The sequence below is a fragment of the Equus asinus genome, chromosome 5 (genome assembly GCF_041296235.1).
Source record: "Equus asinus isolate D_3611 breed Donkey chromosome 5, EquAss-T2T_v2, whole genome shotgun sequence".
Taxonomy (NCBI): Eukaryota; Metazoa; Chordata; class Mammalia; order Perissodactyla; family Equidae; genus Equus; species Equus asinus.
In genome coordinates, this window is record NC_091794.1 from 11753697 (window position 1) to 11767284 (window position 13588).

The 13588-nt window shown below is 34.9% G+C and overlaps 1 protein-coding gene across 19 annotated transcripts in view; it reads left to right on the forward strand.

The window, feature by feature from the left end:
• Positions 1–13588, forward strand: part of DZIP3 (DAZ interacting zinc finger protein 3) — a 151706-nt gene that overhangs the window by 66962 nt on the left and 71156 nt on the right. For all 19 annotated transcript variants that reach the window (XM_070508745.1, XM_070508752.1, XM_070508758.1 and 16 more), the window contains 6 exons: positions 728–897; positions 1714–1758; positions 5941–5966; positions 7913–8078; positions 9572–9667; positions 9818–9945. In XM_070508745.1, coding sequence (XP_070364846.1) covers positions 728–897; positions 1714–1758; positions 5941–5966; positions 7913–8078; positions 9572–9667; positions 9818–9945 — 631 coding nt within the window. The remainder of the gene's footprint in view (positions 1–727; positions 898–1713; positions 1759–5940; positions 5967–7912; positions 8079–9571; positions 9668–9817; positions 9946–13588) is intronic.

The window sequence follows — 13588 nt, forward strand, 5'->3', positions numbered from 1 at the left end:
GGCTATTATCTTTTGCCAGGTGGTAAGTTGCTAATTTTTTAATTTCCATTTCTGTGCTTTTTTTTTTTCAGTATAATTCATATTCTGCAATTAAAATTATATGTAAGAAAACAACACCATGGGTTTTGTTTGGAGTAAAATTAAACTTAAGAGAATACGCTATGGGTTTTATTTGGACCTTCTGCGACCAGTCTGATGAAGTCCACAAGTTATAAGATTGAATCTCTGGGGCAATATCAAGGAGCATGGTGTCAATAAAGAGGTCACACAACAGGGGGCTGATACCCTTTCACAACCTTTGATTATGAAAAAGAAGAAAAAAGGAAAAAATAGATCTGGCTTTTCCTTCTCTTCTTTATATTTCACATTCATATCCTAAAATAATACTAGTTGCAGTATTAATAGGGTCAGTGTCAGGATACTGAGAAACGTAGTATTCAGAGTCGACTTAAGTTCTGGAATATCTAATATCTAGAGTCTACTTAAAATAACAGTAAAGTATCTTAGCATTTGGGTTCATACTGATTGGTTCTAGGCTAGTATATGTACCTATTGTTTGGTCATTGATAAATAGGCATTTCATTTTCATCTAGAAATTGAACAAAGTAAGATGTCTGTCTTTTCTACTTATGTGATGGTGTTTTTTGTTGTAAACATATTTATAGTAGTGATAAGAGACTAAAATTGTGTGCATTCAGATTTTGAGTGGTTTGTCTTTCATATTTAGGTATTGAAATAGAAGAGTTGCAGAATGAGGAAGAAGAACTAAGTCCACCTCTCATGGAATACAATATAAATGTGAAATCAAACCCTGAAATACAGTTAACAGAAATGAATAAAGATGGGGCATCGATACCCAGTGAATCTTCAACAGAATCTGTTAAAGATCTCCAGGAAGTATAAACTCTCATTAGTATTTGAATTAGAGGAGCTTAATCAGGGCATTTAGTTTGTTGCATGTGCTGTACTTAAAGCTTCCCAGACAATCTTAGTTTATATTTATCATAATGTTCACACACAGCTTGAATTGGAATGGTCCTTTCCCCACTCCTTCTTCCATAATCTTTCCTGCCTTAACCATTGATTTTCCAACACTTACTCAACACTTTTTTTATGTGCCAGGCACTATGCTAGATTTCTGAACATGTTTCTTCATCCTGAGTGATGGGAGTGGATGTGGAAGGTTAATAGAAAGTAGAAGAAAGCATAATGGGGAATAGAAGGAGGAAGAAAAGAGGAGAAAACAGACATATTTCAACACATTTGCACAGCAGTAGAATTAAAATCGTCCAGGGTGGAATCTTTGTATTTTTTTACAGATAAGTGGTAACAGTTATAATATAGTCACTAAATTCTTCTTAGGCTTAATTTTTCATCTTATGGACCTGAATATATTGATTTTTTTTAAAGTGCCTTTTTCTTTGTTTTTTGTGCATGCACATGTGCAAGGGATGATCTATGAGCTTTTTTCCGTAGCCTACTTATTGACATTATATCTTGTTCTTTTACACATCAGTGATTTCTCAAGAGCGGAAGCCTGAGATTAAAGTAAAAATTGAAATGAAAAAAATTTTCCATAGAATCTAGAAAGAAAATATGATTTATATTAGAAGATAAAAGGTTTCAGTGGTTAGGAGAAATATATTTAGCAAAATAACCCATTGTGCAATTTGAATTGCATATTAATTAAATGGTTTATTTCTTACCTATCAGGTTAAGAGTAAACCAAAGAAAAAGAAAAAGACTAAGAATAAAAAGGTAAGAGATTGTGTTAGCATTGTAATAGAGGAATATCTTATTATGAACACTTAGGTTTGGTACATGGATTCACTGTTAGAACTTAAAATTAGTCCGAGTAGACATATAGCACAAATGATTTATAAATGTCAATAGCTTATTGAATATATGATTATAGATGTCTATATATGTTAGCCCTGAATGATTTAGATTTATAGTGTGCCCTACTTTATTTTCCTAAATCATAATTTATACATTTAAATATACAAATAATGAAACTGAATTAGTCACTTGGAAATTTCATTAATTTCTGCATACCACTTTCATTTTAAAAATGACTATTCAATGTTTTAAAAACAACTTCTCATCATATTACTACTGATATGTTCAGAAGCATTTTTTAAAACCTTATGAAATCTTGATTTTCTTCTTTGTGTCTAAGATTCTGCCAACAATGCAATAAAATGTACAAAGAATGTAAGAATGTAAATATAAGAAGCTTCTTTCATGCCTCTTCCTTGTTTTTTGCCAGTTGGAAAATGAACAAGTTACTATCTGTAGCACAGTTTTTTTGTTTGTTTGTTTGTTTTTGTTTTGTTTTTTTTTTTTTGGAGGAAGATTAGCCCTCAGCTAACTACCGCCAGTCCTCCTCTTTTTGCTGAGGAAGCCTGGCTCTGAGCTAACATCCGTGCCCATCTTCCTCTAGTTTATACGTGGGACGCCTACCATAGCATGGCTGCCAAGCAGTGCCATGTCCGCACCCGGGATCCGAACCAGCGAACCCTGGGCCGCCGAGAAGTGGAACGTGCGAACTTAACAGCTGCGCCACCGGGCCGGCCCTTATCTGTAGCACAGTTTTAGCAAGAAGTCTCTTAATTGCTTAGAAAATTACAAGGGAAAGTCAAGTCTTTTTTTTTGGCTTGATTTTTTTTTTTTTTTAATTAAGACTATTTTTTTAGAGCAATTTTTTTTTTTTTCAGAGCAAAATTTAGGGGAAGGTACAGAGACTTCCCAATATACCCCCTGCCCCCACACATGCATAGCCTCCCCCATTATCAACATCCCCCAGCAGAGTGTCACATTTATTAGAATTGATGGACCTACATTGACTCATCATAACCACCCAGAGTCTATACTTTATATTTTGGTTCACTCTTGATGTTGTACATTCCTATGGATTTTTTTTATCAAGCATACAGTTAACCACCACACTATGCAAACTTTATGGTGAAAAATGTTATTTTCTGGCCTGAAATATAGGTTTAAAATCTAGATATACTCTGTAGAGTATAGTTTAAACTGAGACTATCTGCTCACCTGCTATTTGGTAAGCCCATGTTATTAGTCATTTGGAAGTATACACAAATTTCAATCATAAATGAAATTTAAAACCAATGAAGGTAAATTTACAAAATACTTTTTGAGATCAAGAACAAAATAAAGATTATTTATACTCTAATCAATAAAATAGCAAATCATTCTCATATTTATCATAACCGTCATTTATTACAACTTACCATTTCACTTAAAAGTTATTTTGAAAACTAACTTTTGTTTTAAAAGACATGAGTATGAAGATTTTTTTCTTACTTTTAAACAGTTCTTATCTGATAAAACACAGCTTGGTTTGTTAGTTTAGCTGATAGTTTTTATTTTTGCTAAAACATTAGTAAGTCCCATGTCTAATACTACATAAAGTTGGCCAAGTAAATCCACAGCTGTCAGACCACAAATCTAAGTTCCAAGGTGTATAGTGTGTCTCTTCCTTATTTACAAAAAATTAAAATATGATAATACTCAGATTCTCAGTTTTAGTTAAATGGAAAGCCCCACTTCTATGTCAAGTTGAAATTAAACAGGGAATAAACAACTGGAAATAAATGTAAACACCACTCAAAACTTCATATGCTAGTAATATTAAAAACTTACTGTTAAATGTCAGCAACTATCTAGGAATTTTTTTTAACATCCTAAATTTTTTTCCCATTTATTAAAAGAAGTTGAAATACTTTGAAAATGAGATAATTTTATCCAGATAAAACTTGGACATTAGAAGAGAAATTTTGTATCTTATATCTAAATTTTAAAGTATAGGACCTAAAAAATGCTGAAATTTTTGCATATGACTATTTCATATGGAACTGTCCTATTCATACACTCAATTGCTGTTATTATAGGTGCAAAGAATTGTCTAGTTGTAGTGTAAGCAACCAGTTATAGAAAGCTAAGTCAATCAGATTCTTTAATCAGGAGTTCTCATGAAAACCTCTAACGTAGAGAAATTTGCTTGTGTTATGCAGAGCGATAACAAAGTCCCTATGCATGAAATTATGTCCTCTGTTAATTATTTGTTTTGCAGCATCTCTACCTAACAATAGTTGAGTCTTAAAACACCTAGCAAGGACTCTCTGGAAGAATATGATGAAAAAGTAAAATTTGTTTAGCAAACAGAGGGGACGGTACAGATAACTTCTAACATGTATAGAGGCTTTGTAGCTACTCTATATGCTCCCTAGGAATTTGCTGTTTAGCTTCTAATATATTCAAATTGTAAATAACTCTTTTGGGCACTAATTAGATCCTCTTTCCCATTCCAGCCCCCACCCAGGGGAACTGAGAGTTAGGAATAGAAAATGGAGGTGAAACAGATGGCAGAAGAATAGAAGGCTTTGTGGTAAAGGCTTTGGGGGGGGTTGGAGGACATGGCAGGAAATAAATTGAGCCCTTCAAATTGGATGTCCTCTCTAAAGAAGGGAAGTTGCTGAGATGCATGTAAGACAAGCTGATACGTGCACTGGCATCAGGTAGTCATGGAAAGAGCTAAAAAGGAGTTTCAGAAATACTTAACTGTACTAGATATGTTCATTATGAACAACCAAAGATCTTTTCAACTCAGTTATTCAAGTACACTGAAACCAAGGCAGGAGTCGATAATTCTAAATTGTAGAATCAAATCAGCACTGGACATTAGTGAGACAATAAAACGCAAAATTCCTCTTAGTATACAGACAATAAAACAAAACAAATTTGTTAAGTACATCATGAAATCTATGGAGAAGGAGACCTGAAGTTTCTTGTAAATAAGAGGTGGTAGTAGAAAGTAATATTGTAACTTATATAAGAGTAACTAATATTCTTAATAGAAGTGTAATATATAAGAGTAAGTAATAATCTTAATTTAATATATGTTGTGTCATTGATATTACCTTTAGTATGTTGCCTTTATAGTTTTATTTTAATGAACATAAAATTTAGGGCTTTTTAACATTTCCTCCAAATTGTGATCTCCCTAGCACTTCTTTTTCTATAAGATTTTTAATATATCAATGTACTTTCTCTTTATGTGTAGATTTTCAAGAACTCTTGTAGTTAGTATGGGATTCCATCAACGAGTATTACATGTACCCTGTCCCAAGACATACCAATAGGTACAAACTCAGCCCCAATACTCACTTCCAATTTCTGAATTAATGAGTTTCAACTGTTTCATGACTCAGTGGTAGATTACAAAATCAATTTAGTGGGTCACAACTACTATTTTAAAAAAGGAAATAGAATTAGTAGAAATAAAAAAAAATTCCAGAATTAAGACAAGTCCATTTTCTTAGTCAGTTCTGGCTGCGGTAACAAACTACTGTAGACTGAGTGGCCTAAACAATAGACGTTTATTTCTCACAGTTCTGGAGGCTGGAAAGTCCAAGATCAAGGTGCCAGCCAGTTCATGTCTGGTGAGGGCCCTCTTCTTAGTGTGCAGATGTCTACCTTCTTGTTAAATCATCACATGGTGGGGAGAGAGAGAGAACTAGCTCTCTTGTCTCTTCTTAGAAGGGCACTAATCCCACCATGAGGACTCCACAGCATGATCTAAACCTAATTATCTTCATTGGCTGTACCTCCAATTACCATCACATTGATCACATGGAGGTGAAGTTAGGATTTCAACATACTAATTTTTGTGGGACAGAAATATGCAGTCCATAACACATATAATAGAGGTAAGGTTTATTTCATGGAACTTAGATTTGTTTTATACTTATGTATAAAGATATTTATGTAAGTGTGTTTACATCATGGTGTAAAATGCATTTCTTATTTTGGTTGTGGTCAAAAAACTTTAAGAAACACTGACCTAAATGAAGTCAGATCACTATACCGTATTGACGTAGTTGATATTGATTGCTAATTCTTGATGCTATTTTTCAGAATAAGGAATCAAAAGAAGAGCAAGTGTAAGTATTAGTTTATTTAATTTTTAAATTTTTCCTAGTACTTTGAAAGTATGCCTTGCCATTATGACACAGCCTTGTCTTGGGAAGTAGTCTCACTAAGAGAAGAAAGGACAGGTCCTTGTCTTAATAAGTTGTCACCTTTTTAGAGAAAGCAACAAAAAGTTAAAGTCTCATTTATTTTGGGAGAATAGAATCTCCCACCATTTTTCTATATGGCTACTCAAGAGTCATCCAATGCTAACTGCTTTATTCAAGGACTAATTTGGGTCCAGCGTAAAATCTTTTAAAATAAATCCTAAATTATGGTTAGCCAAATCTAGATTAAATAAGACAACCTTAAAGAAGAGATCGTTGTTTGTTCCAGTGGTGCCCTTACAAAAGAGTTGTTTGGTTTGTTTGGTTAACCTGAGGTGGTGTTTTTTTTTTATCCCAATTGTTGAGTGAATTTTGAACTTTTCCTAGAAATCATTTAATGTCTAAAGATCACTGTGAGCTATATTATACAACCATATGTTTGATGATAGGAAGGAAGCAGGGGAGACATTCCATGAAGGGGTTGTTATATCCATCAAAAAGTTTGTTAACTGAAAATTACTAACTTTAGAGAACTCATTGTAAGGACATAAATTAATATATCTTTAAAATGGTAACAAGAACATATTTTGTTAATGGTAACGCCATTACGTGTATTTAGTATTTTCTCATTGATAATGGATATGGTTTACTTGGTAAGTAAATAGTTCATCATCCAAGATGGGTTTTCACTTTCCCTGTCAACAAGTTGAGCCACCAGAGCAGTAGTTTTTTGGTTTTTCTTTTTTTTCAGGCTATGTCTAGATGCCATAAAAGTAACTTACTAAAGAATGAAACAGTGTCATCAATCATTTTGCTCATTTTGCTTACAGTGTAGACCAAACCTGGATGATCATCAGATCGCCCAAGGAGCTTTGCTTTTAAATGAGAATTTTCAAATATACACAAAAGTGAAGAGAATAATATATCTACAGTAGTATATATGCGTATCATCCTGATTCAACATTTATCACTATTTTTCCACATTTGCTTCAATCTAACCTTAACATTTGTTCTGTGTTGAAATGTTTGCAATCCCAAATATCATGTAATTTTACCTTTACATGCTTCAGTTTGCATCTCTTAGTAATATGAATATTTTCCTATATTATCACAATGCTATTATTATACTTTAAAAATTTAGAAATAATCTGGAGCTTTTCAAAAATACAAATCATATTTTTACAGTTGTTGAGGTGTCTGGAATAATGTAATTTTTAGAAAGCTCTTCAGGTAATTTGGAAACTGAAAGAATAGTAGCATGCCTTTCAATTTTAGACATAGGTATAAAAATGGGTTAATTGCCATTGTACATGTAGTATTTTCATTCTTTTTTCAATGGTTCCTAGTTAATGAAATCCATGTTGTCACTACAGTGTTTTTAAAGTCCTATTGCAAAAGAAACTTCTATTTTAAAATCTACTTTATGTTGCTATTTGTAGTCCTCTATTTAAATGTATACTGGACCTAAGCACTGAAGTTGATTAAACCAACTTACCTCTCAAGAATGTTGTGATGATGAAATAATATAGCAGATGTGGAAATGCTTGTCAGTATTTCCCAAAGTATTGTTTCCCAAAGTAACTGATGTTAATAATTATAATTTGAAAAGTGAACTATGGTCTCATAATTCCTGAAAACACTGGGATGAACAGAATAGGTACCTCGATTGAGTGCCATCTCAAATATACTAAAATTCATTGTTAATCTTCAAGAGAAATACACAGCATGATCACTGTCCAAACTTTCTTTGACCCTGAGCCCTTCTGAATCTGAGCATCTCATGAGACCAGTACAGTATTAATTTGGGAAACAATGGCTTAGATGAAAAGAACTACACAATTATAAAAGATCACCTTATGTCACCACTATAGCCCAAAAATGGTAGGAAAGGAAGAGCAGTTGAAGAAAGAGCCAGTAAATCTACACCCAGTCAGTAGATTTATGAAAGATGATGCAAGTGATGTTCAGGAAGATTCTGCTACTGAAGACAAGTTCTATAGCCTGGATGAATTGCATATTCTGGACATGATAGAGCAGGTAAGCCTGATTGGAGAGGTTACAGCCCTGCCTTCCTTCTTCCAGAAACTATTGTTAACCTTTGTTTTCCCCATGACTCTTGAACAGCATGTTAACCTGGTGGTTTATGGTGTGTTTGTGAGGAGACAGAAAAAATAGGAAAGGAAGGACAAAGGGATAGATGATGGAAAAATGAACCTTAGGAGCTGGAAACTTTGCACTTTACCCCTCAAGCCATTTCCTAGCTTTTTATCTGTTGGGCAGAGTTGATTACAAATGCATTCCTTACAAAAAGTTTTCAAATACCAGAAGAAAAAACCCCATGAAATCTTGGCATAATCCCATTGGATTAAATTTCTTGAGAAAGATAGTTTTATAAAACAAAGTTATTCATTTTTTAAAATTAAACCTGGTTGTTACCATGAAATGTCTACAAGAAATGTTAACGTACAACAATTTTTTTCTTTGGTTCCTTTCCTGGTAGTAGTCACTGATGGGAATGACGTACCTATATGTGAAGGTACGTGTGAACATGGTTTAAGTGCTCAATAGAGCACTTAATCAGACAAAGCATATGAAAGTTTCTTTTTTGAGAAACCAGTTGCTTTAGCTACCCGTGAGAATTCTATCCTGTGGTAATTTTATGATAACCTGTTCCATGGTTTAAGTATAATAATATATGATGTGTAGGAATATTGATTGTCTCAGGGTACGGTTAGTACAGTGATTCCCTGACTGATAGTACAACACTCATGTAACTGTCATCCCTTTGTTTTCTCCTTTCCAGTTATGATGTTAGAATATGTATATTTTAACTGAAATAGCGTATTCTGAGCTTTGGGTATCACACTAAAGTTTAAATGTGGGGTCTTTGGTTTTCGTTCAATAGTCATGAGAACTGTGAGAATTCAAAAATAGGATCAAAATGTCACAGGTCTTTTGAAAAATGTTTATTCATTCATTTATTCAAAAAACATTTAGCACCTGCTTTGTGTCAAGAGCTATTCTAAGATATGGTCCCTGTGATCATAGTGTTTACAATCCAGTGGAGAAGTCAAATATTAAACTAAGGTGATAATTACCAAGATAATAATTAAATGCTTGAGCTAATTAAGACTGCCTGAGTTAGAATTCAGCCTCCTCCATTTACTGTCTTTGTGACCTTGGGCATGTTACTCAGTTTTATCATCTCTAAAATGGGAATAATGAGTTCCTCCTCATATGGTTCTTATGACAATAAAAGCATTCCAAAAGAAGCAGCTTAAAAACTGGTAAGCATGCAGGTAATATTGTTCATTAGTAGTAGTAGACAAGTAACTATGGTATTGTTTATTGAATGCTGTAACTGCGGAGAGGCAGATTCATCTAAACTAATCAGGAAGTGATATTTGCATTGAGACCTATAAAGCATGAGTAGGAATTAAATGGCAATTTATAAATCTCCTTTAAATAACTAAAATATTAGAGCTTTTTTTAGAGGAAAATAAAGTATGCATATTCCATTTGCTCAATAGGGCTCAACCAGCAAGGTGACTGCAGAATATGGAGAAACTGAGAAGGAAAAGCTTGCTCGACAACGGCAACTTTATAAATTGCACTATCAGTGTGAAGTAAGTACTTTTGCCATTAGATCTGAGGCGAGTCAGAGGTAGTTCAAATGTTAAACTTAATCGTATTTTCTTTTTTTAAAGGTAATTTTTACCTTTCAATTTCTTGTGATTTAAAACAGAATTACTGAAGTTATATTTTTCATTGATCAGGATTTCAAAAGACAATTGAAAACAGTGACTTTTCGATGGCAAGAAAACCAAATGCAGATTAAAAAGAAAGACAAAATCATTGCATCTCTTAACCAACAAGTGGCTTTTGGAATCAATAAGGTTTCCAAGTAAGTGCAAATCTATTGATAACAGGAAATTCTGGGTGTGCTCCATAATGAACACTATCTTTAAAAGATAATCCCTGTGTAACCACTAGGTGGCATTGTGACTGCACGTCAAGAACTGCGAACCACAGGCCTTCACTTTGCTTAAAAACCAACTGTATTTTTGACTTGACAGCTGGATTAAGAAATAAGCAACTGTTCACTCTATATATTAAGCTTTTCATGTATTGGCTGAACAAGTGTGAAGATAATAGAATTACATGAGAAAGCTAATTAACTTTCAGGTCATGGCTCTAATCTGTGAAAATGTGACCAATGATTGGCTGTTTCTTTACAGCTTATGATGAGTACGTTTCTCAAAGACACCATGGAATCACTTGCATGCTTTTTAATGTTGGTCTCTCAGAGTATTTGTGTTCTAAGCCTAAGAGATTGAAAAGAAATCAAGTTTCTGGAGACTCTTCCCACCCTTACCATTCTCATTTTACTTACAACCTTAAATATTAAATGCCTAAGACTAAAAATTCTGATTCAATAGGGGAAAAAAAAGTGTCCTGCTTTATTCTTTCTGTACAAATCACTGCCTTCAACTAGTATCAGATGAAATAGTAATATAATTTGTAACACACTATTTTCTTTTTAAAGATTTTATTTTTTTCCTTTTCCTCCCCAAAGCCCCCCAGTACATAGTTGTATATTCTTAGTTGTGGGTCCTTCTAGTTGTGGCATGTGGGACGCCGCCTCAGCGTGGCTGGATGAGTGGTGCCATGTCCGTGCCCAGGATTCGAACCGACGAAACACTGGACCGCCTGCAGCGGAGCAGGCGAACTTAACCACTCAGCCACTGGACCGGCCCCTGTAACACATTATTTTAATAAACAGTAGTACCACAAGATACCACTCATCCATGAAGTCTAATTTGAAATCTATTGCAGTTCCTAGACTGCTAATAGGGAGAATAGACAAGTTCTAGGGAATATCTAAGTGTAAGGAGTCCAGGATACTAATTGTAAAATGGGAGAAATATTTGGCAAAGAGTTAGGCCTTAAATTTTCTCCCACATATCATATTATCCAACCTGAAGGAGTTTTTAGGAAGAATTGGATGCCATAGCTCTGGAAACATAGTATCAGTTACAAAGACTTTCAGGCTTGTCCCTGCTGGAGTTAGAGAGATCCTTCAAGTTCAGAAGGAGGTGAGGACCTAAGATAGCTCAGGCAAACTAAGCTGGCTACAGTCACTTAAGAACCCACCCTTCAGGATTCATAACTTTGTTTTTTAGCCTAGAAGATAATGACCAAACCAGAAATATGTTATATGATATCAGAGATCAGAAGAGTAATGCCATCCATGCCAATGAGCTGCCTCTCTCCTTCACCCTCTGAGTCTATCCCTCCCCAACTCTGAGAGCTGACCCAGGCACCCTTGTATGTTTGAGACTACAAACAGACCACTTCAGAAAACGCATATGTCTTCACACAATGACTATTCAGGGTTCACCCTTCACCAGATATTAATCAAGTGCTTAATGTGTGCAAAGAATTACGTAAGGCACATGGAAGATACCAAGGTGTGTCAGATGTTGACTGTGAGCTAATGGAGAGTGTAGATTAATATGAGGGGATTAAAATTACACATAACAGAGCGACTTCCAGTTCCATCAAGATGTAATAGCTCCAGGCAAGCCTCCCTTCTTAGAACTAAAACACCCTAGATATAACACAACAAACAAACATAGGAAGACTCTGAAAGGTGGAAGAAGAAAGGAGACTGTATAGAGACCTTGGGATTGAGGAATGATAGACAGTGATTTTCCTTATTGCCTCCCACATATCCCAGACAGGGTGCTGCAGAAATCTCTAACCTAGAATTGCCAGTGGGCACAGGGCAAAAAATCTCCAAGAAAAGCCTGTTTCCTCTAGCCAAAGGATCAGGAAAAGGAAGATATAACAACAGAAAACCTTTTTGGACTACCCACTAACTCCAGCCAAACACTGATGGCCCCACACCACCCCTTGAAGCAGGTAGGGCACTCTGACAAAGGCAGATGGCAGAAATCAGATTCCCCTTCTGGGGTAGCAGTATTGAGCAGGCAGCTGATCTTCCTTTCCCCACCAGCCAGAAGCAGGTAGTACTTCAGTTTCTCTGCCAGGATAGCTTCAGTGTGGTTCAACTGGGAGCTAAGCCTTTACCTCTACCCCACGTTAGTGAGACTTAACAAAGTGATCTGAGGTGAGCTAGTCAGTACTAGCTTTCATCTATGCTCTCCTCAGAGGGGGCTGAGTCTCCACCACTGGGGCTAGTTGGCGCTCCTTTTTTCCCTGTCTCCCCAGTTGGTGCCAGAGGGCCAAACAGGGAGCTCTTGCACCTCTCCACCCTACAGCAACAAGGTAGTGTGAGTCAGCCCTTCTATATTTCACTTGAAGTAGGAAAAGATTGATACCAGTAGACTGCATACGCATGTTGTAATACCTAGTGCAATCACTAAGAAAGCTGCACAAAGAAATTTACTCAAAAACACTATAAATAAGTCAATAATGGAATCTTAAAAGATGTTCAAATAACCTTCAAGAAGATAAGAGAATCAGAGGAAACAAACAGAAAGCAAATAATAAAATGACAGACTTACGCCCTAACATATCAATAATTACCTTAAATGTAAATGGTCTAAATATGCCAATTAAAAGAGAGAGACTGGCAGAGTGGATTTTAAAAACAAAACAAAAAAATGAGATTCAATAATAGCCTGTTTACAAGAAACTTCAGTTTCAACAACAAAGGTAGGTTGAAAGTAAAAGGATAGTAAAAGATATACCAAGCAAACATTAATCAAAAAAAGCAGGAGTGGCTATATTAATATCAGATACAATGGACTTCAGAGCAAAGAAAACTACTGGAGATAAAGAAGCACATTTCATTATAATAAAAGGATCAATCTAACAGGAAGACAAAAGAACCTAAAGGTGACAACAGAGACTCAAAATACATGAAGCAAAACTTGATAGAACTGAAAGGAGGAATAGAAAAGTGTATAATTATAGTAGGTGACTTCAACACTGTACTTGCAGGAGTTTACAGAACTACTAGACAAAATCCGCAAGGATATAGAAGACCTGTACAACACCATCAACTGGTCGGATCTGTTTGATATTTATAGAACACTCCACCAGGCGACAGCAGAATATGTATGCTTTCAAGTGCCCACAGTAAATATGCCAAGATAGATCATATCATGGGCCATAAAACAAACCTCAATAAATTCAAAAGGATTGAAATCATGCAAAGCATATACTCAAAACACTTGGAAGCTATACAATACATTTCTAATTAATCCATGGGTCAAGGAAGAGGTCTCAAGGGAAATAAAAATACATGGAACCAAATTAATATGAAAATACAATATATCAAAATTTGTGGGACACAGCTAAAGCAGTTCTGGGATGATTTATAGCACTAAGTGTACACATTAGAAAAGGAGAAAAGTGTCAATTGAATAATATAAGCTACCTCAAGAACCCAGAAAACGAAAAGCAAAATAACCCAAAACAAGCATAAGAAAACAGTAAAGATTAGAAATAATGAAATTGGAAACAGAAAAACGCTAGAGAGCATCCATGAAACAAAGAGTTATTACTTTGAAAAGATC